This window comes from Lynx rufus, unplaced genomic scaffold (genome assembly GCF_022079265.1).
Source record: "Lynx rufus isolate CCGP_SWC_20201006 ecotype Redwood Valley unplaced genomic scaffold, mLynRuf1.p SCAF_10, whole genome shotgun sequence".
In the NCBI taxonomy this organism is placed as follows: domain Eukaryota; kingdom Metazoa; phylum Chordata; class Mammalia; order Carnivora; family Felidae; genus Lynx; species Lynx rufus.
In genome coordinates this window covers 17,941,369-17,963,916 of record NW_025814824.1, presented here as the reverse complement: position 1 = coordinate 17,963,916, position 22,548 = coordinate 17,941,369, and the positions used below count along the sequence as shown (strand labels likewise).

The 22,548-nt window shown below is 47.0% G+C and overlaps 1 protein-coding gene across 1 annotated transcript in view; it reads right to left on the bottom strand.

Annotated features, from left to right (window-relative positions):
- Positions 1-22,548, bottom strand: part of PCSK5 (proprotein convertase subtilisin/kexin type 5) — a 455,082-nt gene that overhangs the window by 42,687 nt on the left and 389,847 nt on the right. The window contains exons 25-27 of the mRNA XM_047102277.1: positions 5,984-6,026; positions 3,284-3,420; positions 1,750-1,950 (exon numbers count right to left, since the gene is read on the bottom strand). Coding sequence (XP_046958233.1) covers positions 1,750-1,950; positions 3,284-3,420; positions 5,984-6,026 — 381 coding nt within the window. The remainder of the gene's footprint in view (positions 1-1,749; positions 1,951-3,283; positions 3,421-5,983; positions 6,027-22,548) is intronic.

Below are 22,548 nucleotides of genomic sequence, written 5' to 3'. Positions count from 1 at the left end.
TCAAGGGCTCCCGGGTCTCGATGGGGTACATTTCCCACTTCCTGTCCACTCCAGTGGGATCTAAACCGTGCTGGGGAAGCGGAGCTTCAGCCGCACCTTGCTCCGAAAAGACGCGTCTTTCTTTCCCCTCTGTTAACAGTCTGCCTGTCTTCTTTCCTAGACCCTAGAGAAGGGCAGCCATGCCATTGACGTTACTGCTTTGGTCCAGCCGTGAGAAACATTTTCATCTGCTTCCCCGATCCCTTAGTAGTGCTAACTCCCCAAATGGACTAATGCCTTCCTGTCTTCAAAAACACTATCTTTTTGATAGTAGAAAATGCAGAGGGGTGGGTGTGGTGCTCCGACGGAGGGGAACAGTCCAGGCCTGATTTCTGCTTGCGAAGCGCGTAGTCCGGTTGAAAGGGACATGTAATCATTTGGGGAATCAAGTCTGCTCTGACTCTTGGCTCCCTGGACCTTTTCATCATCTGGATGCCAGATAAAATACAGATGTTCTGAGCTAGAAACACAGCACCAGACTATTTTCCTCTTGGCTCGCGCTGCCTCTTAAATGCCTGAATGCCAGACAAACTCGTTTTCAGCGTTTTTGGTCCAGCTATAATTCACGGAAGATATCCCAATCTGGATTGAATGATTTTCTTCCCGGCTACGTCTCTGAAATTGGCCCGTGTTCTCTGGGGCCTTTGGCTGCTGGGTTTGTGATGATCTCCGGGCTGCTTTTCCTTTAAGTCACATTGGTGACACTGTCGTGGTAGACAGTGGCCCTGGATGTCCCTCCTCTGGAACCCAGCAAGAGCCTTTCTCCGGCCCCGGATCGATCCCTCTCCCCAGCCCTTAGAAGACTCATCCTCGGCGGACCTCCCTTCGGCCCCCATGGCTTCTGCACCGAAATGACCTTTTCAACAAATCCTCGCCTTGAAATCAAACGGAGAGCGTCTCTGCACAGAATGTGAGTCAGATTTTTTTTTTTTTCCCAGCAGGATGAGGGCTTTGTTTTTTAACCACCACAGACACCGAGAGGTCATCGAAGTTTGCAGCTACCTTGCAGGGAAGCCCGTGGCGGAGGCTCCAGGGTGAGGAGGCCAGTTCTGAGGACGCGGGTAGGAATGAACACACACAGGCCTCTGCTGTTGGATCATAAGCTCCCGCATCTTTCCTCCTGCCCCCATCAAGATGCCCACTTTCCCCATCTGCAACCGGAGCAGGGGGCGGGGGGGCTTTGAAAAGGCAAGCTTGAATGATGGTAAGTTCTGATCAAGCGGCCGGAAGGATCAGCTGACCCAGCTTTAGCTCTGGTACTTGCGAGAGGTTCTTCCTTGTCCAACCGAAGACGCCCACCCTTACCGGCCGTTGCCCTTTACCGTGACAAGGAGATACACGAACGTGACAGAAGCCACTCTGAAATCTTGGAGACAGTGGTCGCTGGGCGATTGCCCTACACGACTCTCTTACGAGCTCCAACGTCCCCTCCGCGGGGATAGAAACCCGGTGGCCACGCCACCCGTGAGCCGCCCTCTGGGTTTCCCTCCAGGACAGATGCCCACCGACCACAGCCTCCTCCCCTCCCCCCCCCCCCCCCCCCGCCGGGAGCATCAGAGCCCGCGGGAGCGGCCCAGACTAGACGCCCACTCCCAGCTTTTGTTCCCTGCCCAGACTGCATCTCTGGGACATCCCAAAGGCGAGGGTTAAAGAGGGAGGGAGGCGGAGAAGGCGGCCAGGCACCTGCTTTCTCTCTCGGGAGGCACATACCGTTCCAGAATTCGCCTTCCACCGGGGTCTGGGCGGGACCCACACACGTCCCCTGCCGCAGCTGCAGTCCTTCTCGGCACGTGCGACACTGCTGGTGGCCAAAGCCAGTGCAGGTTTCACAGGCCCGGTGGCAGGGCTCACATTCTCCCGTCTCCGGGTCGCCGTAGAAGCCGGGGTCACATTTGCGCACACACGTGCCGCCTACGTGAGAACGCAGAGAGGGAGGCTGAAGGTGGGTCCCTGGCTGGCTTGGCTTGGTGCGCTGTGCAAGGCCAAGTTCCAAACAGGCCGAGGGGCGTCTCGGGAACACTTTTGTTGGAGTTTGTTTGTAAACTTCTTTTTTTTTTTTTTTTTTAAAGTTTATTTATTTTTGGGACAGAGAGAGACAGAGCATGAACGGGCGAGGGGCAGAGAGAGAGGGAGACACAGAATCGGAAACAGGCTCCAGGCTCCGAGCCATCAGCCCAGAGCCCGACGCGGGGCTCGAACTCACGGACCGCGAGATCGTGACCTGGCTGAAGTCGGAGGCTTAACCGACTGCGCCACCCAGGCGCCCCATGTAAACTTCTTTAAAAAAATTTTTTTAAATGCTTGTTTAGTTTTGAAAGAGAGAGAGAGACAGAGACAGAGATGACATGAGCGGAGGAGGGGCAGAGAGAGAGGGAGACCCAGAATCCGAAGCAGGCTCCAGGCTCCGAGCTGTCAGCACAGAGCCCGACGCGGGGCTCGAACTCACCAACTGCGAGATTATGACCTGAGCCGAAGTCGGATGCTTCACTGAGCCACCCAGGCGCCCCACCTTTTTCTTTTAAACTTTTGTGTTTTTTTTTTTTTTTTTTTAGTTTTTTTAATGTGTATTTATTTTTGAGTTCGTTTTTTTTAAGAAACCAAGCTGGCGTAAGCTTATTTCAACCAAGGAACGGGTCTTAAATCCAACATTTAAAGTCCGCCTTTAGCGGGGAATTTAAATTGGTTATTAGCTCAAGGGGTTAAGAGCCTAGCCAATTCTCAGGGCCCTGAATAAATAAAATAGTGTCCATATAGAACCACTGGAGATCTGGGTGGGCTGTCTGCCCCTCTCTCTCTCTCCCACAAACATTCGAGAGCACTGGACCATTAGTTCTTGGACTGCAAGACTCGTAGTGTATTTCTTTCCTAACCATCCAGAACTGACCAGAGGATCTTGTTTACCTGTTACAGTGCTTAGGAAGAGTCATGGTTCTGGATATTTCAGGTGACTCCTCTCAAGGCCTTTATCTTCGGTGTTCCTGCCCCCCCCCCCCCCCCCCCGCCCCCTTCACTCTCGTTTCCATCAGCTCGGAGATGTTTGCAATTAATTAGTGAAATAGGAACTCCGCTACAGTAATAGAAGCAGAAAGAAGTAGTCTGGGCTAATGCTTATTCTGAAACCAAATTACAGTCCGTCCCCGGACGAGAGGCGCAAGACCCAGACCGATCAGGCGGGTGCTCTCCTTTCCGGGTGAGGCCCCGGAGCCTTTGTTCTTCCTCTGCACCCTGCCGTTGTCACACTTACCCAGGAGAAAGAAGCCCTCTTCACACGAGTAGCACTCATGCTGGTCACAGTTGCTGCAGTTCGTGTCACACGGTTTACATTCAGATCCTTCGCCGTAGGTCCTCTCGGGACACGTTTTATGACAGTGGTGCTGAAACCTACGGGGAGGAGATGGGGTTTCTTCCGTGAGCTACGTTGGCGTATTTCTCTTAACCACCAGAATTCAATGTCCTCACATATGTACGCTCATCGTGTTTTAATAGGTATAGATATGTGGGTTTCAAGGGCAAAAACCTTCTCTTGGTCTATGTGCTCAACAAACAAGGTTGATCTGGACCCTAAGGACCCTTCGTGAAGGCAGCTGTGAAGAGGCTGGGGCAAAGGAAAGCAGCACCGAGATGTATTTCTGGGCTACTGATTATGCATTGACGACTCGTGTATTTATTTATTTTGAATTCTTTTAATGTTAATGTATTTTTCAGAGAGGGAGGCAGAGCGCAAGTTGGGGAGGGACAGAGAAAGAGGGAGACAACAGAATTTGAAGCAGGCTCCAGGCTCCGAGCTGTGAGCATAGAGCCCGACGCGGGGCTCGAACTCACGGACCGCGAGATCATGACCTGAGCCGAAGTCGGACGCCCAACCGACCGAGCCACCCAGGCGCCCCGAGACATACCATCTTAGACGTACAGATTTGAATTGGAGAACTTTGGGAGTGGTTGTAATCTGCGTTTCATTGAACTTGGTGGTCTGTGTCTCGTGTTACCCAGAGGATGATTAAGAACTAATAAAAAGTAACTGGCTTCATTCTGGACTTTCTGACTTCTGTCAAGGATAAGGTCTCCAGGCAGACGTTTGGAAACAGCTCAGTGTAGAGTTCAAGTGGCTTACCAAAATGTCTGCCACGAGATTAGTAAGGGTGAAGTGTCTTAGCTGTCATGTATTTATATTGTTATGCCTGGTGTCCGTTCTCATGCTACAGTAGAATGTTGTATTTCAGACTCCACTGAATTACAGGGTCATCTGAAGGGGGAGCAGAATCAAGTTGGCCTTTGCCCGTTGATGAACTTCACAGCATTGACAAGATACCAGAGGAAAGCTTTGCATCTCTTCATTAATAACGTCAATCATACAGGGTGTCACTCATTATACCCAGTTCCTAACCATTCTAAAGGGTTATAAACGTGTGTTTCTTGAAAGAAACACCTCACGTTTCACTCTCAGTGATACGGGGCGTTTTCTTGTGGTGTATTTGTTTCTCAAAGGAGGTTACGAAGCCTTCTCGTTGTTGGCCAGCAGTGAGCTGGAGCGCCTGGCAGGGCTGGCCCCGAGGATGACCAGAATGCTGTCAGGTGACAGAGGAGGTCAAGGCGTGTGCTCCCGTGTCAACACGAGGAAGGGTGCAGTTAAGCCGGAGGGATGCAGAGAAAAGGAACAAAGAAGAACAAAGTGGGAACGCCCGCTTCTGCGCGGCCACTATCTGAGAGTCTTAAGTTCTCCTTCTTTGGTTCTTCAAGGAACATTCTGGGCTCCCAACCATGTGACCTCACCAAGGAGTGCTTGCATCTCTGCTGTTCGTCTCTGCCTGAGGCGGTGTGTGGCGGGCCACGTGCTGGGTAAAGGCCAACCGTGAATGTGCTGACAGATTGCTTTCTGCTCATTTACTGTCATCAGATTAGGTAATGACAAGGCGGACTGATTATTTTTGCTGGGTTTCAGCTTGTCGGGTTCCCCTTTCCCTCCCAAGCGCCGCACCCCTTTCAGCATCTTCTCACCCAGTACCACACCTCGGGCCTCTCGAATGTGATGCAGGCAAAAGGCAGCGTGGTGATGGGAGGAACCAGCCCACTAAAGTCGAGGTGACCCAAACCCGGACCCACCCCCCCCCCCCCAACTGGCTTGTGGGGCCACATGAGGGAACCGAGAGCCTCTCGGAGATTCAGTTTTCTCTTCTGGAGAATAACGTCAATCCCATGTCCCTGGCAACATTCACGGAAAGGTGAAGAGAAGAACTGGGTGGGAATTTCTCACAACCCCCCCCCCCCCCCCCCCCAGTTCTTAGCATGACAGGAAGGAACCAGGCATCTTATACATGATCCAGGCCTTCCTTTCCTTCTCCTCTGCCTTCTTAGCTTTTCTTCCAAGACAGGCGCCCGTGTGCCCTGGGAGGCAGACTAGAATAGGAATGGAAGGTGACGTTGAGACATGCCATCTTTGATTTGTAGGTTTGAATTGGAGAACTTTGGGAGTGGTTGTTAATCTGTGTTGCATTTAATCTGGTGGTCTTGTGTCTCTCGTTACCCAGAAAATGGCTAAGAGCTACCCACGTACCTGGCTTCTTCCCGGACTTCCTGACTCTCGTTAAGCACAAGGTCCCCGTGCAGACATTTGGGAATAGCTTGCTTGGGGGTCAGGTCTATTATTAAGGTTTGTCCGTGAACAGCAAGGTCTGAATCCTGGTAACCCATGGCAAGATTCCTAGACACCAGTGTCAGGTTGGGTGACTTCCAGGACCAAGAAAAAGAGGGCGTCCTTTTGAGTCAAGAAAACAGCTGGGCTCTTATTGCTAAATCCAAGAATCGTTCATTAATAGCCTGACGGGGCAGAGTTGCTTCAGGCCGCAGGGCCTCTCTGCTTTAATCACTGGATTTAGGATTAAGTCAGTAATGCTTAAACTGCAGAAAAGTTAGTGCCATGAAAACAGAAGAGAACAGCCGGACTCACATGTAATACCCCATACCGCATGAAGCACAGGTTCCTGGATCACCTGGAAGACAATGAGAATAGTGAGACATCATAATTATCAAGAGTCCATCATTTGGGGGCGCCTGGGTGGCGCAGTCGGTTAAGCGTCCGACTTCAGCCAGGTCACGATCTCGCGGTCCGTGAGTTCGAGCCCCGCGTCGGGCTCTGGGCTGATGGCTCAGAGCCTGGAGCCTGTTTCCGATTCTGTGTCTCCCTCTCTCTCTGTCCCTCCCCCGTTCATGCTCTGTCTCTCTCTGTCCCAAAAATAAATAAACGTTGAAAAAAAAAAAATTTTATAAATAGCTGGCCCTGCTTTGCAAGGAAGTGTAGTCCCAAGCTGCTAGGTTTTCAAAGTGCAGATTAAGACCCGTCTCCATTAAGCACCCCCTGGCCTCTACCGAGGGGAGGGCCTCAAGCGTGTCCACACGCGCACGTTTGGAAGGGGCCGCGAGGTTCCATCCCTCGAATGATAGGTTTTCCATGAGTTACCCCAAATGCCTGCCAGTGTCGGGAGCGTCATCTGGGAGACTCCTTTGAAATCTGAACAATTATTTTTTTTTCCAATACAGTATCCACTTTGTGTTCCGCACTTCACGACCCTCTTGAAACTGTCGTGTTCTCGTTAGGTACAATGATTCCGTGTGTTCCTGTTGGCTCCGAGAAGGGACCCTCTCCTACAGCTTTCAGGGGACTTAATGAGAGAGAAAGGACTTTGAGAGTCACTAAGTCAGTCTGTCTCCCTTCCTCTTAACCCTCCCGGAAAGACGCCAATTCCCAGATCCCGTCATGAAGGGTGTTCTGTGATTTCCGCTGGCCCGCCATGCCTGTGACCAACAGGTTCCCGTGACACCTAGGTTCTGCTCTTTTTCCTTCTAGTTGGAGGTGGAAAACAATTGCTCCTTTTCAGAAGATTCCTTTCGGTACGTGAAGATTATATGTCACCTTTAATTGGATCTTAAACAAAACTATGTCCTTTGAACTTTGTGCACGGCTCTCCTTCCTAATGTACTCCAGGCTCTATTTCGGTGTTCACAAAGTCTGCCTCTTGGTGGTAGGGCCTTGCTTGAATCTATAGCCAAGCGTTCCCCTTGAATCCTCCCAGGGATGTTTCAAGACAATACTACTGTATATTACACACTATATGTCTAATGCATTGCACCAAGAGTTATCGTGGAAAACTTTCTTTTTTAAAATTTCATTTATTTATTTTGAGAGAGAGAGCGTCTGCGAGCGAGCATGGGAGGGGCAGAGAGAGAGAGAGAGAGAGAGAGAGAGAGAGAGAGAATCCCAAGCAGGCCCCGCACTGTCAGAGCAGAACCCGATACAGGCCTCGAACTCACGAACCGTGAGATCATGACCTGTGCTGAAACCAAGAGTCGGACGCCCAACTGACTGAGCCGCCCGGGGGCCCCTGTTGTGGCAAAATTTCTGTCAGAGGCTCTGCCCCTTCACCAGGGATTGGAAGGTGGGAATAGCCTAGTGATGATGCAGGGGACAGGGTACCGGCCTGGGAACTGGGCTATCTGTTTCTAGTTCGAAGTTTTAACCCTGGCTTCCCTGCGTTGTGAACGTGCATAAACGTCGCTCTCCTCTCTGCGCTCTGATTTCCGCAGGTGTGAAATGACCTCGTTGGAAAAGATGGCAGCAGAGACCCTCCAAAAGTCAAAAATTCTGATGCTGAGTCTAGCAGGGGTTGGCAATCTGTGGCCCACTCTGGGGCCGAATTCAGCCACGTCCCTTCCATAAGGAAGGATTGAACAAGAGTCAAGACAGCCGAGGACATAGCCAGACCCTTCGGCAGGAGGCTGGGATTTGCTCTCGGTGAGGAAATGGGTTTGTTTTTCCCCTCCGTTATACAGAGACATGGTCTGTTATAGGGCAACCCGGGCAGGGCAGTGAAATGAACCATAAACCAGGCTAATTAAGGGACATAAGGAATCTCAGAGGTGCCCCGACAAAGCAAAGCTCACTGAAATTCTTAGAATTCTTGCCGGTGGGGAGGGGGGCTTCATGCTTTCCGCAATCCATTGTTTGGGGATCTGAAACCCTTTGAAGGGGGTGGGAGGGCCCCAGCGAACACCAGTGGCTCCCCTGGGTAAGTTTGTTTCCTGCTACGGATCTATGTTTGCATCTGTATTCTTTTCAGTTCTGGTGCTAAATAAGCTGCTACTTCTCAGCTCACAGTTGGGCAGCTTACTTTCTCCTGCCTGTCCCCGATGAACATATTTGACTCTGACAGTTTTGCTAATTTGGCAAGGGCTGGGGAAATTCTAATCCTGTTCTCTCATGTTCTGGCCATCCCTCCCATCTAGGAATTTAATGAGTTTGCTCTCTGCTCCTTTAAGCAGGTCACTGATGAAAATGTTAAACAGAACCAAGCCTCAGAAATGTGCATACCAATGTAATCTTGGGTCCAGGGACCTTTCCAGCCCAGATGCACAGTGAATGTGGTACCTTCACAGTAGTTTGCATAAATGAATAATGCATAGAATAGGAAGTATGTCTTATAACAGCTTATGAATGCCCATTAGTCTTTCTCATTATTACCGGTTATTCTGAAGAATAAGGATTATTAAAAAAAAAAAAATTTTCCACCCCTGAAGATCCACAAGTCAGACATAAACTAAATGGATTTAGCTTGACCACTGAGAGGCAGCTGTTATGGGATTAAGGAAAGGTAACAATCCCAAACCTAGAAGTTGACTCTAAGTCAAGTTGGCATTTGGATGGTGAGGAGGGTTGGCTTAAAGACAAAGATGAATTTTCCTGGCTTCGCGTGTTGTATGCATGCGTGTGTATGGGGGGGGGGGTGGGGGCGGAAAAGTCTAAACAGTCTAGAATTGTGCACTGTCTCGGAAGGTGGTATCCAGAGTAGGATGTTTACTTAGCTCTGATTCCTTGGTATTGTCAGACTTTTGAGCTGCGAGAACATAGTCTGGGTGGAAATGGGGCACGTTCAGTCAGAATTCAGAGAGAGTGTCACACATTTGGAAAAAAGCCTTCAGAAACAGTTACTGGCTTCCAGCTGCTCGCATCCCCACCAAGGAGAATGTGTGAGCAGAAGCCTTGTCAGGCTGGGGATACAGCCTGCCTTTCTCGAGAAAACCCATTTTTATGGTCTCCTTTTTATGGGCTGGGGGGCGGGGGCAGGACCACAGTGTCCCCTCTGTCTGGAGAGTTCTGGGTGATCCTCTGCGTCACCTTCCGTGTTTTCCTTAGTTTCATCGGTGCTGGGTCTCATGTAAACTCAGTCTTCTCGTGGGGATATTGACGGCTGCTGTCAACGTCTCCTTCAGGGGTTAACTTCCATCCTCCGCCATGTTATTTTGTTCTCAGGAATACCTATACCCTCACCATCGAATATGGATGGATCAGGGCCGTGTTAGTAGTTATGGACACCTCACTTACAAAATGTATTGGAAAGATATTTTAAACTTCAAACGGAACTGAATGTTAAAAACGGGGAGAGGAAGGGAATTTTTTATGGGTTACATAAACGGAGTCCTATAATTAAAGATACATATAAGCCAAAATGACTTGAATTTGCCTTTTCTAAATTAATTCTTGTAGGATTACTTTTCATTTGAAGGGGACAAGCGACCCGTCGTTTTTCAGAGAGCAGCCCTTTAGCATATAACATCTAGGTATGCCACAGTTAGCCATGCATCAGGTACATTGTTGAGGCAGAATTGCCTCTCTGCAAAACTGTGAGGTTTTGCAGTTAACGTCAGGATGGTCTTTCTCTCAGGATTCACTTGCAGGCTTCTAGGACTTTCATCCATACCTCGTGGTAGCCCAGGCCTTCCTCTACACGGCCTATTGAAACTGATCTGTTCTAGAGTCGTTTCCTACACAGACCCTCCTAGCTACTGCCTAGGATGATAGAGTAATGGGCATGTGAAACTTGTGCTCTTGGGAAGCTCCTAGGTTCTCATCTGCTCCCATCCCTCCTCAGGTATCCTAGACTCATAAGGCTCCTTTTGCTTTGACCTCTTAGGCCACCTCTGTAGATGTCCATAAGGCAGCACCCACCTTATTGCAATTGAACCTACCCTGTATGCTTGCTTTTCCCAGATGATTTCAACCTTTTGGCTCAATTACCTTCCCAGTTCCACTCACCTGTATTCTAGGCTCGACCAAACTTGGGGCTCTGTTCACCTCCCCAGTGCCTCCCCCAATGCGTGTGTGTGTGTGTGTGTGTGTGTGTGTGTGTGTGAATTATTTATACGTTCTAGTGCATGAATGCTTTCCATCTTGAAGAAGGTACGCTAACATAGAAAATTTAATAACAAAATGATTAGAAATACAAGATCTATGTTTTACTGTAGGCCAGTGGATTGTCTTGCATATTTCTCCTTGGGGACAAGTGACTCAGGCCACACTTAACAGAATGCCACATCTGAGCTAATACATTCCTATACCAACTTTCCAAAAATATGTTTTACATTTGATTCCGTAAAGTTATACCCGGAAGGGGTGGTTCTCTGATGGGCTCACACATCTGCACGTATATACGGACTTCCTGCACTTGGCTTCTAGCCCTTCCATATTTTGTAGACAGACCCCATGATTCTAATGAACTTGTTTACCTAGCGTTTTGGGGTTGGGAGATAAGTTTAAAATATAGATAGAAATGAAAGTGTTTGAATGATATGACTGGAGTCTACTTTTCTCGCCTTTCCATCACATTCTGTAGCTCTGGTGCATAAATGTGTTCCCCAGAAAAAAACTTTCTAGATTAAAATAACCAATGTTTACGTGCCCGTGAAAGACAGCATAAAAATTTATCTGCTGAGACTGGATTTAAAAAGTGTGGTACATGTATACATTAAAATTTTGTTTCTCAAAAATATTTAATGGGGCGCCTGGGTGGCTCACTCAGTTGAGTGTCTGACTTTAGCTCGGGTCATGATCTCACGGTTCGTGGGTTCAAGCCCTGCATCGGGCTCTGTGCTGTCAGAGCAGAGCTGCTTCGGATCCTCTGTTTCCCTCTCTCTCCGCCCCTCCCCTGCTCCTGCTTTCTCTCTCAAAAATAAATAAACTTAAAAAAAATCTTTAATGACGTGACAGGCTCTGTGAATAAGGACAGCAATCCATATCTAGATATGTCTGTAATATATATGCATATCTGCCTATATGTATAGATATGACTTTATCAAAAATCAGAAGGATGGGGCGCCTGGGTGGCGCAGTCGGTTAAGCGTCCGACTTCAGCCAGGTCACGATCTCGCGGTCCGTGAGTTCGAGCCCCGCGTCGGGCTCTGGGCTGATGGCCCGGAGCCTGGAGCCTGTTTCCGATTCTGTGTCTCCCTCTCTCTCTGCCCCTCCCCTGTTCATGCTCTGTCTCTCTCTGTCCCAAAAATAAATAAAAAACGTTGAAAAAAAAATTTAAAAAAAAAATCAGAAGGAAAGCTCAACTATTATTAGTAGCTATCTCTGATGTTATTTATGTGTATGTTTCCATATTTTCTTAATAAACGTGTGCTATGGAATTAATTTTAAAACAGGCTGTTAAGGAAAGAAAGCGCGTGCCCAGGTTATGAATCCCCGGAGTCGTTTGTGTTTGGAAAACGGTCTTCTCTCACAGACCTCTCTTTCAAGAGAGCTGGTCTTTCGGTCACACTCCTCAGTTTCTGTCCCCTTTCTTCACGCGTCTGGCTTTTCATCTCTCCACCTCATTTCTCAGGAGTTCTTGATTCTACATCACCAGGACAAGACTGCTACTCCACGGGGTTTGTTTAAAACCGTGGCCGATGTTTAACCGAATTCCTTTTTCCAAATTCACTTTTCGTACAAAATGTTTTCCTGATAGGATTCTGTAAAGGAGGCCGGTGACTCGGAAGTGGGGTTGTTCTCGGCTCCGCCTCCAGACTTACTCACTGGCTGAGGTGCCGTCACTTGGGCCAAGCATCCTTAAACAGTTCTCTTCGTGAGCACCTGAAGCCTTGTGGGAGCACTGCAGGATGCCCGTCCCCTACTGAGAGGTACCACAGCTCCCTTTGAGGGGAGAGACAGTATCGCAAGTATTGCGAGCAGCCCTTACTTAAATTGTTTGGGGAGATAATTAAGCGCGTTGTCAATAATACATATTCTCTCGGAGTAAATATATGCTAACTGGATGGTGCTGTCCAAATCTGTTAGGAGAGTCACTGGCATTCTTCATTTTACTCAGAAATAACGAAGCGGATAAGAGATTTATATGCCCGCAAAGTACAAGGAAATTTAAGTCCCCAGTGGCACTAAGAAGTATTACTTCAAGCAATTAGCGCTCGCATACAGAATGGACGCTCTGACCAGCTTTGCCAAAGCAGAATTTTTTTCTGGAAGGTTCAATGGCGCTGGGACACAAAGTGCTTGGTTAGGGGGACTGTTGATGATTTTCAACCGTTTGGTCCTCTCCGGCGTCCAAGGATAATGAATAAATATTTGAATTGGCAATAATGTAAATGGCGCAGCTGACAAGGGGGCACAACCCCCTGGAGGGGCGTGGTAGTAGAGAGCAGAATAAATAATCTAAATCGTTGTCTACAAATGTTGGCTAAAGGAGGGCTCCGTTCTCTGTTGGACTCTAGTCTTTACCAAGTCGTCTGGTTCCAACAATGGACTATCAGAATAGGCAAGCTGTTTCTGGATTTCCATTCTTCTCTCAACCAATTAGGGGTGGAAATGACAGATGAGTATACACAGCTGCGTGCCTGTGAGGATCGCTCACTACGGCTGCGTGTTCATTCACTCATTCATGCATCCTGGGGCTTACGTTTTAGAGGGAAAGTAGACAATACAAGAAAAATTAGATAATTATTATAGTGTAAAATAAAACGTGAATCTTCAGTAAGTGCACGAAACAGCCACTAAAATGCAAGCTCCATGAGGACAGGTGGTTTGGTTTGCTTTTCCTGTACCTCAGTGCCACGGATATTGCCTGGCACATAGCAGAAGCTCCAGAAATACGCGTTGAATGAAGAAGAAAAACATATAAAATAAGTCCATAAATTCAGATAAAGGGTCAGGGAGTGATGAGATTAGAATGGAGACAAGAGGTCTTAATTTAGGTAGGCTAGTTGGGGAGAGAGTCTCTTAGGAATCGGCCTTTGGGGGGAGATCAGGATTGTGACCAGGAGATGAGGTCTGAACTCAGAGGCTAAGAAAGCTCCCTCTGTTCAAGAAACATTGAGAAGGCCAGTGGGGCTACAGTGGATGAAGAGAAGGGAAGAGGGTCAGGAGATGAGGCCAGGGTCATCGGCTGGATCAGACAGAATGTTATCTTACTGGCCAGTCTGCAGCTGTAGTAATGAAGAGAACTCAGATTTGAGGGAAACTAAGCAGATAAAATCGAGAAGCTCAGATGACATGATGTGGGAGGTGAGGAAGTAGGATGGTTCCCTCGCGCTGGCTTGAGTACTCGGGTGGATGGAAAGGAGGAACATTCGGGGGGGGGGGGGGCGCGTAGGAGTAATAAGCAAATACTTAACCAATTCTGCGTGATAGTTAATACACCACTTGAGTTATTATAAGTATATGCAGACAAGAAAGGCAATCCCTACCCTCAAGGAGTTTGGTGAGGAGACAGTAATTAGCCAAGCTAATTAGGGAAGAAACCACAATGTGGCAAAATATAGAAGAGATAAGCCTCTAATCTAGCATACCACAGAAGTATTAGCCTAGGGCCTGAAAGAAACTGAGTTCTGATTCTCTTCCTCTCTTCCCACTTAATTAGCCTTTATCTCTCTTTTTGAATAGAACATTTTGGGGCATTTTTCTTACAGTTAGAGTTGCCAGATAAAAAATTCAACTTAAAGCAGTCCTAGGTAGATAGTATCCCAGGACAATTGGTAGAAACAAATGCAAATCCTCTCTAGAGAAATGCAGCCGTAGCCCAGATCTCAAAGTATGCTCACAGGTACATTTTCAAGGAAATCGGTCACAGTTTAAAAACAAGGAAGTCTGTTAAGCGTCCGACTTCGGCTCAGGTCATGATCTCACAATTCATGGGTTCGAGCCCCACATCAGGCTCTGTGCTGACAGCTTCAGATTCTGTGTCTCCCCCTCTGTCTGCCCCTCCCCCACTCGTGCTCTGTCTCTCTCTTTCTCTCTCAATAATAAATAAATGTTAAACAAAAATAAAAAGAAGGAAGTCAGGCACTCTGAGAGAAGGTTGGCAGAAATAACAGATCTCAGAATCAGACCCGCAGAGACCACTGATCTTGAAATTATCTGACACAGAATATAAAAATAGCCAATGTTCAGTATTTTTAAAGAAATAAAAGAACATCTTGAAAAATAGAAAAGTAACCAGTTTGGAAAAGAAGCAAATATAACTTCTATAAATGGAAGACATAAACATTCAAAACTGAAACTAAGTGGACATATTAAACAATAGATTAGGCATAGCAGAAAGAGAATGAGTAATCTCAAAGATAGATACAAAGAAAAGACAGAAAATTCAGAGGGACAAAAAGGTCAAAAACACGAAAGGGCAGTTAAGAGCCAAGGAGGGTAGAATGTCAAAGTTCCAAAAAGGAATAATAGCATGGGGAAGAGGTAGCAGTAAAAGAAATAAAATGTCTGAGAATTTTCCAGACTTATTAAAAGATACCAATCATTAGTGCCAAGAACTAAACATATATATTAGTAAGCATATATTAAACATACATGAGCATAAACACGTACATTATTATTTTTTAGTCTGCAAGAAGAGTCATCCTCATGAAATTGCAGAATAACCAAGAATCCAAACAGCTCTTAGTCTACGGAGAAGGATAAAGAGACAGACTATGTCAGAAGACAGAAAATACTTCGAGAAGAAGACTTGGAAGTTTGGTGGATGAAAGAGCGTCAGTCGTTTCAAAAGGACACTAAAAACAGTGGCAGAAAGTTCTTGGAAATTCTGGCAACAGACCTGGAATCATAAAATCGAAGGACCAGAAGGGAAGTTAGGCTCTGGCCCCACTCAGATGTCGTGAGAGTACGAAGCCTTTTTGCTTGTTTCTTTTGAGTCCTATAGTTCTTCTGAAACAATGAGTGGGGTTTTTGGTTTGTTTGTTGGTGTGTGTGTGTGTGTGTGTGTGTGTGTGTGTGTGTGTTTGAGCCTCCAGTAAACTTTGTAAAGTAAACTTTTTGTAAAGAAACTTTGTAAAGTAAACCGATGCTGCAGTTACGGTCAAGTTGGGGTATGGTGAAGCGTGAATGCTCCGCCATAGTCAGGAACCATGTCTTACTCAGCAACCCTAGTGCCTCGTGTTAAGCCCAGCATGAATTGGTTTCTTTCACAAATATATTTTGAGTCCTACTATTTGCTAGGGCTAAAATGATAACTAATTCCTGGTACAATACGGAGCTCAGGGCGTAGGGAGGAATGCAGCAAGGAAAAAGATGTTGCCACAAATGCTGCATAGTGTTACTAACGGGATGATGAACAATTCATTAAGAAGAGAAAAGGGTGATACCTAAACCAGGGTGTGTGTTTGAGGGAAGGGGAGTGTGGCCACAGAATGGCTCCTTGAGGAAGTGAAGGCTTAGTGAGCCTGGAAAGTGAGTTTGAAGGAGAGAAGGCAGAATTATTTCCATGTAGAAAGGCCTTAAGGCAGAGAGAGCTAAATCTATGGAGATGATTCCTCCAGTAAAGGGCTCGTGAGATTCCCCTTATATAGCATGGTTGCTCTCACCTTAAAAACACACAACATTTTAAATAAAAGAATGGGAAAAGGACAAAAGGGATTGCAAAGAGTTTGCAAGTGATGAGTGGACGTTGGGGTTTGAGAAAGCAAGACGAAATGGGAGGGAAGATGGAAGAGATAAGAGGCTGGGTGGTGAAGAAGCTTCTCTGTCGTGCTTTGGGAGGACAGACTTTGTCCAGAGCCATGGGAAACCACTTTAGATTTGTATGTGGTTGTGTAATGATCAGGTTTAAATTTGAGAAAGGACGTGGTTATTGTGGCATAGGGAATGGATTTCAAGAGTGAAAGAGAAGAAACAAAGGACTAGAAATGGGGACCTCGGTAGAAGACGTTTGCATTATCCAGGTGAGCTATGTTAGTGGCCCAAACTAAAGCACAGTAGTGGAGTTGGGTCCAAGTGGACAGAATGAAAAGATATGTGGCCGGTGGAAATGACCTGGTGGCTGTTGGGGGTTGAGTTACGTCCCTCAGAACAATGTGTCCAAGTCCTAATCTCTGGTACCCACAAACGCGACCTTACTTGGAAATAGGGTCCTTGCTTGTATAATGAAGTCAAGATGAGGTCCCACTGGATTAGGGTGGAGCCTAAGGCCAGTGACTGATGTCCATATAAGAAGGTCACGTGAAGACAGACACGCAGACAGAGAAGGAGGATGGTGATGAGACCATCGAGGCACGGGTTGATGAGTTGCAGCTGCAAGCCAAGGGCCAGCAGGGATTGTTGGCAATGAAGCTAGGGAGAGGCAAGGAAGGATCCTCCCCCCAGAGCCTCCAGAAGGAATCAACCCTGCCGATTCCTTGATTTTGGACTTCTGGCCTCCAGAACACTGAGAAATATATATATTTCTGGGTTTTTTTTAAATGTAAATTTCTATAGTTCTTTTTAAACAAAGGTTTAATGTTTTTATTCACTTTTTGAGAGAGAGAGAGACAGGGTGTGAGCAGGGGAGAGAGGCAGGGAGAGAGGGAGACATAGAATCCGAGGCAGGCTCCAGGCTCTGAGCTGTCAGCACAGAGCCCAGCGCGGGACTCGAACCCACGAACCGTGAAATCATGACCTGAGCCAAAGTCAGATGCTCAACTGACTGAGCCACCCAGGCGCCCCAATATTTCTGTTCTTTTAAGCCACTTTTTTGTGGTTCTTTGTTACAGCGGTGTTAGGAAACTAATGCAGTGATACAATAAGTATTTACAAACATCATTTGCCCCTGTGTTTCTGCTTTGATCCTTAAAATACTGAGAAGATAGCTACTAATCCTTTCTTATTCACCTGCTTCCTTTTAATGGCGGGAGGGATGCTTTGTCTTCTACGATTCCGAGAATTAGAGAGAAGGAACTCTGCGTGGGAGAGATGGCAAGTTTAATGCAGGGCAGGGAGTGTTAGGAAGCTTACTGTTTATAGATCGAATTCACATTCTCCATTTTAGCCTTATAAGTACTCAAGTTGATACTTTGATCTTTTTCTGTGTTTGCCCGCCCTCCCCACCCCCCCCCCCCCTTCCCCAGTCTTGTTTGCTCAGTTGGTTCTGAATCTTGGAAAGAGTTATTTTTAACAGAGCCCAGAGAGAGAGGGAGAAATGGAGGGTTTCCTAGAATTTTGGCTTAAGCAGCCGAGTGGTACTCTATCCGGAGCCATATAACTCAGGAGGCGGGGCCGTGGAGGACGCAGGTGGGAGATGACAACATGTAGCTTATGTTTGCTGCATTGAACGTGGTCCAACTTCCTCAGGTTAAGGATGAGTAAGCTGAGCCCCAAGGAACATCAGTCACTTGTCCACGGTCATACAGAACAAATGCAAATTTGGAAACTTCTGTTCCTGTGGACTCCAAATGATTTCTCTATCTCCTCCACGCTGCCTCTATTTAAGGCGACATATCCTTGCTTAAAGATATTTACGCACCCACTCTAAAAGACCCCTTTATGCAGCCTTACCATGCTACTCAAGACAATTTATCCCTCTACTGGTTGGCAAAAGCCCACATCACATCATCGGCTAAAGACTGAACAGGCCGTGGGCCTCGGGACACGTAGCTGGGCTTTGCACCAACGATTTACCCAAATCATTCAATTCAGGGCCTTCCATTGTCTACGGAAGGGGTCCCCAGGATATTTTATCATTACAGCTTGCATTTCAAGACCTTGCTTGGAATCTCCAATCTATTCAGGGTATTCTGCCAAAGTTGAACTGCCTGAAGCAAAACAGAACAATCCTTTGGATTCTGAAAGAAGTGTCCGGGACAGCAGGAGCCAAGCTGAAGAAGGCCAAGGGATGGGGAGTGCAGTCCCATCGAAGTCATATTTTTTATTACTTCTCCATTTAGACAACAAGCAAAGGTTACAGAAAGCCTGACCTTTCATTTCCTGACTCCGCTTAGGTGCATTTCAGATTCTCAGCATCCAAGGAACCTCCCTACTAAACACGTCGTTAGAAACAAGAAAACGAAGACGACATACATTTGTCTCCCTTGCTGCCTGAACAGAAACAAAACTGCTGAAAAACAATTTATTCTCCAACAGACATATTTTCTGGCCATTGCTTTTTGCCCAAATTGCTGGTTTTGTGTAAGCAAACTGAGGCTTGCGTAAAAAGTCCTGTTATATCTGGGGAAACAAACAAAGAGCCACCCCTCTGTGATACGCTTTTCCGGGGGTGGGGGAGCGGGGTGGACAAAGAACCTCTCACATTTAAAAAAAGATATTTTTAAAGACTCTGCCGATTCATCATCGGGCCGTATTTTAAAGAGGCGATGTTTTCTTTTGTGTATCTTCAAGTTGCTCTAGCAACTGGATCACTTTTTACTCATTAATCAGGAGGCACCAACCGGAGAATCCACGCTTCCTCCTAGATTTTGGGGATTGTTTGCCTGTTCTTCTATCTTTTTCAAACTTCCTAGGTTTTGGAAATAGTTGTCTTCGAAAACAGTTCCCTTGATCTGAGCATTTTGCCGCGCTTGGTGCTTTATTCACTGCTACACATTTTCTCTTCTGTGTTACTTGAGATCTTCTGTGGACTACTAGGTATGCTTTGATGGTTCCTTCCTCTGTACTTCTGTGCTGTTATTTCTTTTTTTTAATTTTTTTTTTTCAACGATTATTTATTTTTGGGACAGAGAGAGACAGAGCATGAACGGGGGAGGGGCAGAGAGAGAGGGAGACACAGAATCGGAAACAGGCTCCAGGCTCGGAGCCGTCAGCCCAGAGCCTGACGCGGGGCTCGAACTCACGGACCGCGAGATCGTGACCTGGCTGAAGTCGGACGCTCAACCGACTGCGCCACCCAGGCGCCCCTGTGCTGTTATTTCTAACAGCTAATGGGGGGTTCTCCTCAGCCTCTGGAGTCAGGTGGTGGATTATACGGAACCTTTCCACTTCCTCCTCGTTACACATACCATAGATCAGAAGGGCTTTTCACAGTTAAAAATGGAGTTTTGCTTCCTTTCGTGTTCTTTCTAAGCTCCTCCTCCTTCTCAAAAGTCAGCAGTCCCATTTGGGTTTTCATGAGTAACCCTTGGACCTCCTGACACAGTGATGAGTGGTGCACACAATTTCTAATCATTTGATGGCCTGAGGGATTCGGTGACCCTGTCTCCTGGGGTCCATACGCCTTTCTGAATACTGGGCTCGCATGCGAGTATTGGTGCCTCCAAACATCATGCAACATAAGGAAGAAGGACCCGGGAGTGCCTGTGGTCCAGAAGCTCCGAGCTGGTTTGCCAGGAATGTTTTGTTGGCGAGCGCGATGTTGACCCATACTCTGTTTAAAGAAGTCAAACGACTTCTCGTGAAAGTCTGTATACTCGACGTTCTGCCTGAAACAGTTGAGGGTCTGAGCTGCAAAAGACTCCGAGGTGGTGTTCTCCTATGGGCCCGAGTCCCCAGCTGAACCACCTGATTCTGGTACCTGTCTGGCACCGGTAGGTGTTTGAATTTAGGACCCTTGACCTTGTTCAATTTCTGCCTCCTCCCCCATTTGTATAGATGTTGAGATCTAGATTTTTCAGTACCTGACCAAAACCAAACAGTGATCAGTGAAAACGAAATCTAATTTGCTGACCACCAGCCTGGTGCGTTAAGTTCTTTGAAGCCGAAAACCATGTTTCTCTTTCTCCTACAGAATGGAGTACATGCTAAATACTCAGGAAGGGCATTTTTTTTTTTAACGCTTATTTATTTTTGAGACAGAGAGAGACAGAGCATGAACGGGGGAGGGTCGGAGAGAGGGAGACACAGAATCTGAAACAGGCTCCAGGCTCCCAGCTATCCGCACAGAGCCCGACGCGGGGCTCGAACCCACGGACCGCGAGATCATGACCTGAGCCGAAGTCGGCCGCTCAACCGACTGAGCCACCCAGGCGCCCCAGGAAGGGCATTTTTAACGATGACCAAGAACTGTACAAATCCGCGCAGGTAAACATCACACCAACTTTTGTCACTCGAGCTTTTTGAAAAATACTCTGTCATTTAGAATAAGAAGGGCGTAATTTTTTCAGGTATAGAGCAACACACTACCAGGTGCAGAGTGTGCATATGTGTGTATGTGTGGGATGGGGCACACGAAGAAGGGAGAGGCTCTCAGACACATTCCCCCAGAGTGGCAGCTTTTTAAGATGCTTCAAATGTAGTAGATTGACCTGAGGGCTCGAAGTTAAGAACAAGAGGAAAGAATATTAGAAGCAGTGCTGCGAGCACAATACTGATTTATCTAGAAGGTAGTGAAACATTAGACAAATTTTTATGTTCCTTGCCCCCCTCCCCAAATTAATAAACGGCACATGCCCTGGTCCCCAGCACAAAGGGGGTCTGTCCGCCCCTCCAATCCCATGTTAGGACAGTGCCGTGCCTATGGTATAAAGGTGGGCACCCAAGCCTGTGTGTGTGTGTGTGTGTGTGTGTGTGTACGTACATACTCGTAAACATGTATGTAGGTTTTGTGAGGACGGGGAATACATTACTGAACAAAAAGGCCATACTCTTCCAATTTGTGCGAGCCCTTTGTCCCAGTAGCCATTCTCAGAACAACAATTAATGAACAAACCCTGGTTGTTTTGATGGTGCAGTAAATACGGTAAAAAGTTGGCCACGAAAGAGAACTCGGGCTGTGGTGATATTTAATCTAAACGATTCGTGGAGAAATGAAGCCATTGCCATGATAGAAATACAAGCTTAGCACCTGTCAGTGAGACAGGCTACCACTGAAACATTATGTCTTGGGGAGACGGGGCGGGAGGAGGCTTGCAGGGCTCGAAATGCTCTACCCTAGTGCTTTCAATGGCCTTCACGCCACATTTGTGGTGACAAGAGAAAAGATTCCACGGAACAGCCACACATCCAGTCCCTGCAAAGCCACGCTCTTCCTCCTAACGAACCTCCTGTGACCAGTCGAACAGCGTTCCGGTGGCACTTAGGTCTGAACACAGGCGAGATTTCGCAGTACGATGAAGTCTAACACAATCACACAAAGTAAAAAGCAGGTTGACAATTATCTGCCAGATTTGGGGAGAGCTCTGTCCCACCCTGAAATACCTTCGATTGGCTGTCTGTCTAGTTTGATCCTTTGGGTAATGACTGGCGACGTCTTCTCCCTATTTCACGTTTTATGGGCCTGATTGTTCTGGGAAGCTCTTCTGTTTTTCTTCCCCATGGCGGAGGAACACCCCAGGACTAGTTCGCCGGGTTCGCGCAGAATAAGAGCTCCGTTTCATAGAGGCTGGGCGTTTTACAGTCAGCTGAGATTCCTCTCTCAGATGCTGCAAAGATTCTGTCTCCAAGGCCATTGTTCTTCCTGCCATTTTACAGCCCTCCAGGGGCCTCCATTCATATTGGCAGGTGATAAGCTATTTTCAAGGCACGGGTAATCATAGTAATTCAGCGTTTTTCCTTATTAGCCCCTCTGAATGGGGAAAGTGCGTGGAAAAGCTGCTCATCTGTGCTGTTTCTTTTCTGTAGGTTTAGCGCTTTTGTGCTCCAGATGGGCCCTGTGGTGAGTCCAAAGGGATTCAGTGAAAGAGGGTCTACCAATTTTTCTAATGGTCACAAATTACACGGATGAGAATGCTCAGCATTTCTTTCTTCACTTTGGGAGAAGCCACCAACCTGCTAGGAGAGCCATCGTTATTTTCATCTCCGGCTCTTGAGGCGCTACTGACCGAGACATTATCGAATGATCGATGGACACGTGGGCGTCTGAGCGTGCGGGTGTTCATTGTTGGCGATGAGGCAATTTTCCAAAGCGTTGATACATTTTGGAAATCTCTAGTGTTTTCTAAAAATTTTGGCACGGATGGTGGGGGGACTGACTTGACCACAGAAAGCTCAAAAGCTCATATACTTTGGTTACGTGAGTGGAAGGGAATGAGATTCAGTTTCTGTAAAAACACCGCTGCAGACATCAGCGTTCTTTACCACCACATAAAAGGTGAAAGGGCTTCTTTTGCAATGAGAATTAGAGTCACACGGTTAGGAACATTCGGAGACACCTGTGATTTAGCAAGCCACCACGATCCCTCCTTTGGACCCATTATTGTCAATTATGTCTGCATGTAAGTACATGCAATTACTTTGTACAATAGACTATTTACTTCATTCGTCTAACATTTTTGCTGACAGCTTTGCCTCCCCTTTGAGGAAATATGTTTATTTAGCCTGCAACATGAATTATTTCTTTGCACTCTGCTAGCATTCCAGTCTAAGAACTATTATGTCCAAAAGTAGCGTATTATTTGAAAATCGTACTTTCTTTGACCAGGACTTATGGTTGATACACCTAAAGGGAAGTTTGAGGAAATGTTCGGTCTTCAGCTAATTTTAGAAGCTATGCATTCTAATGTCTGAAAAAAATGGGCGGTCATGATAAGATAGATTCAGAC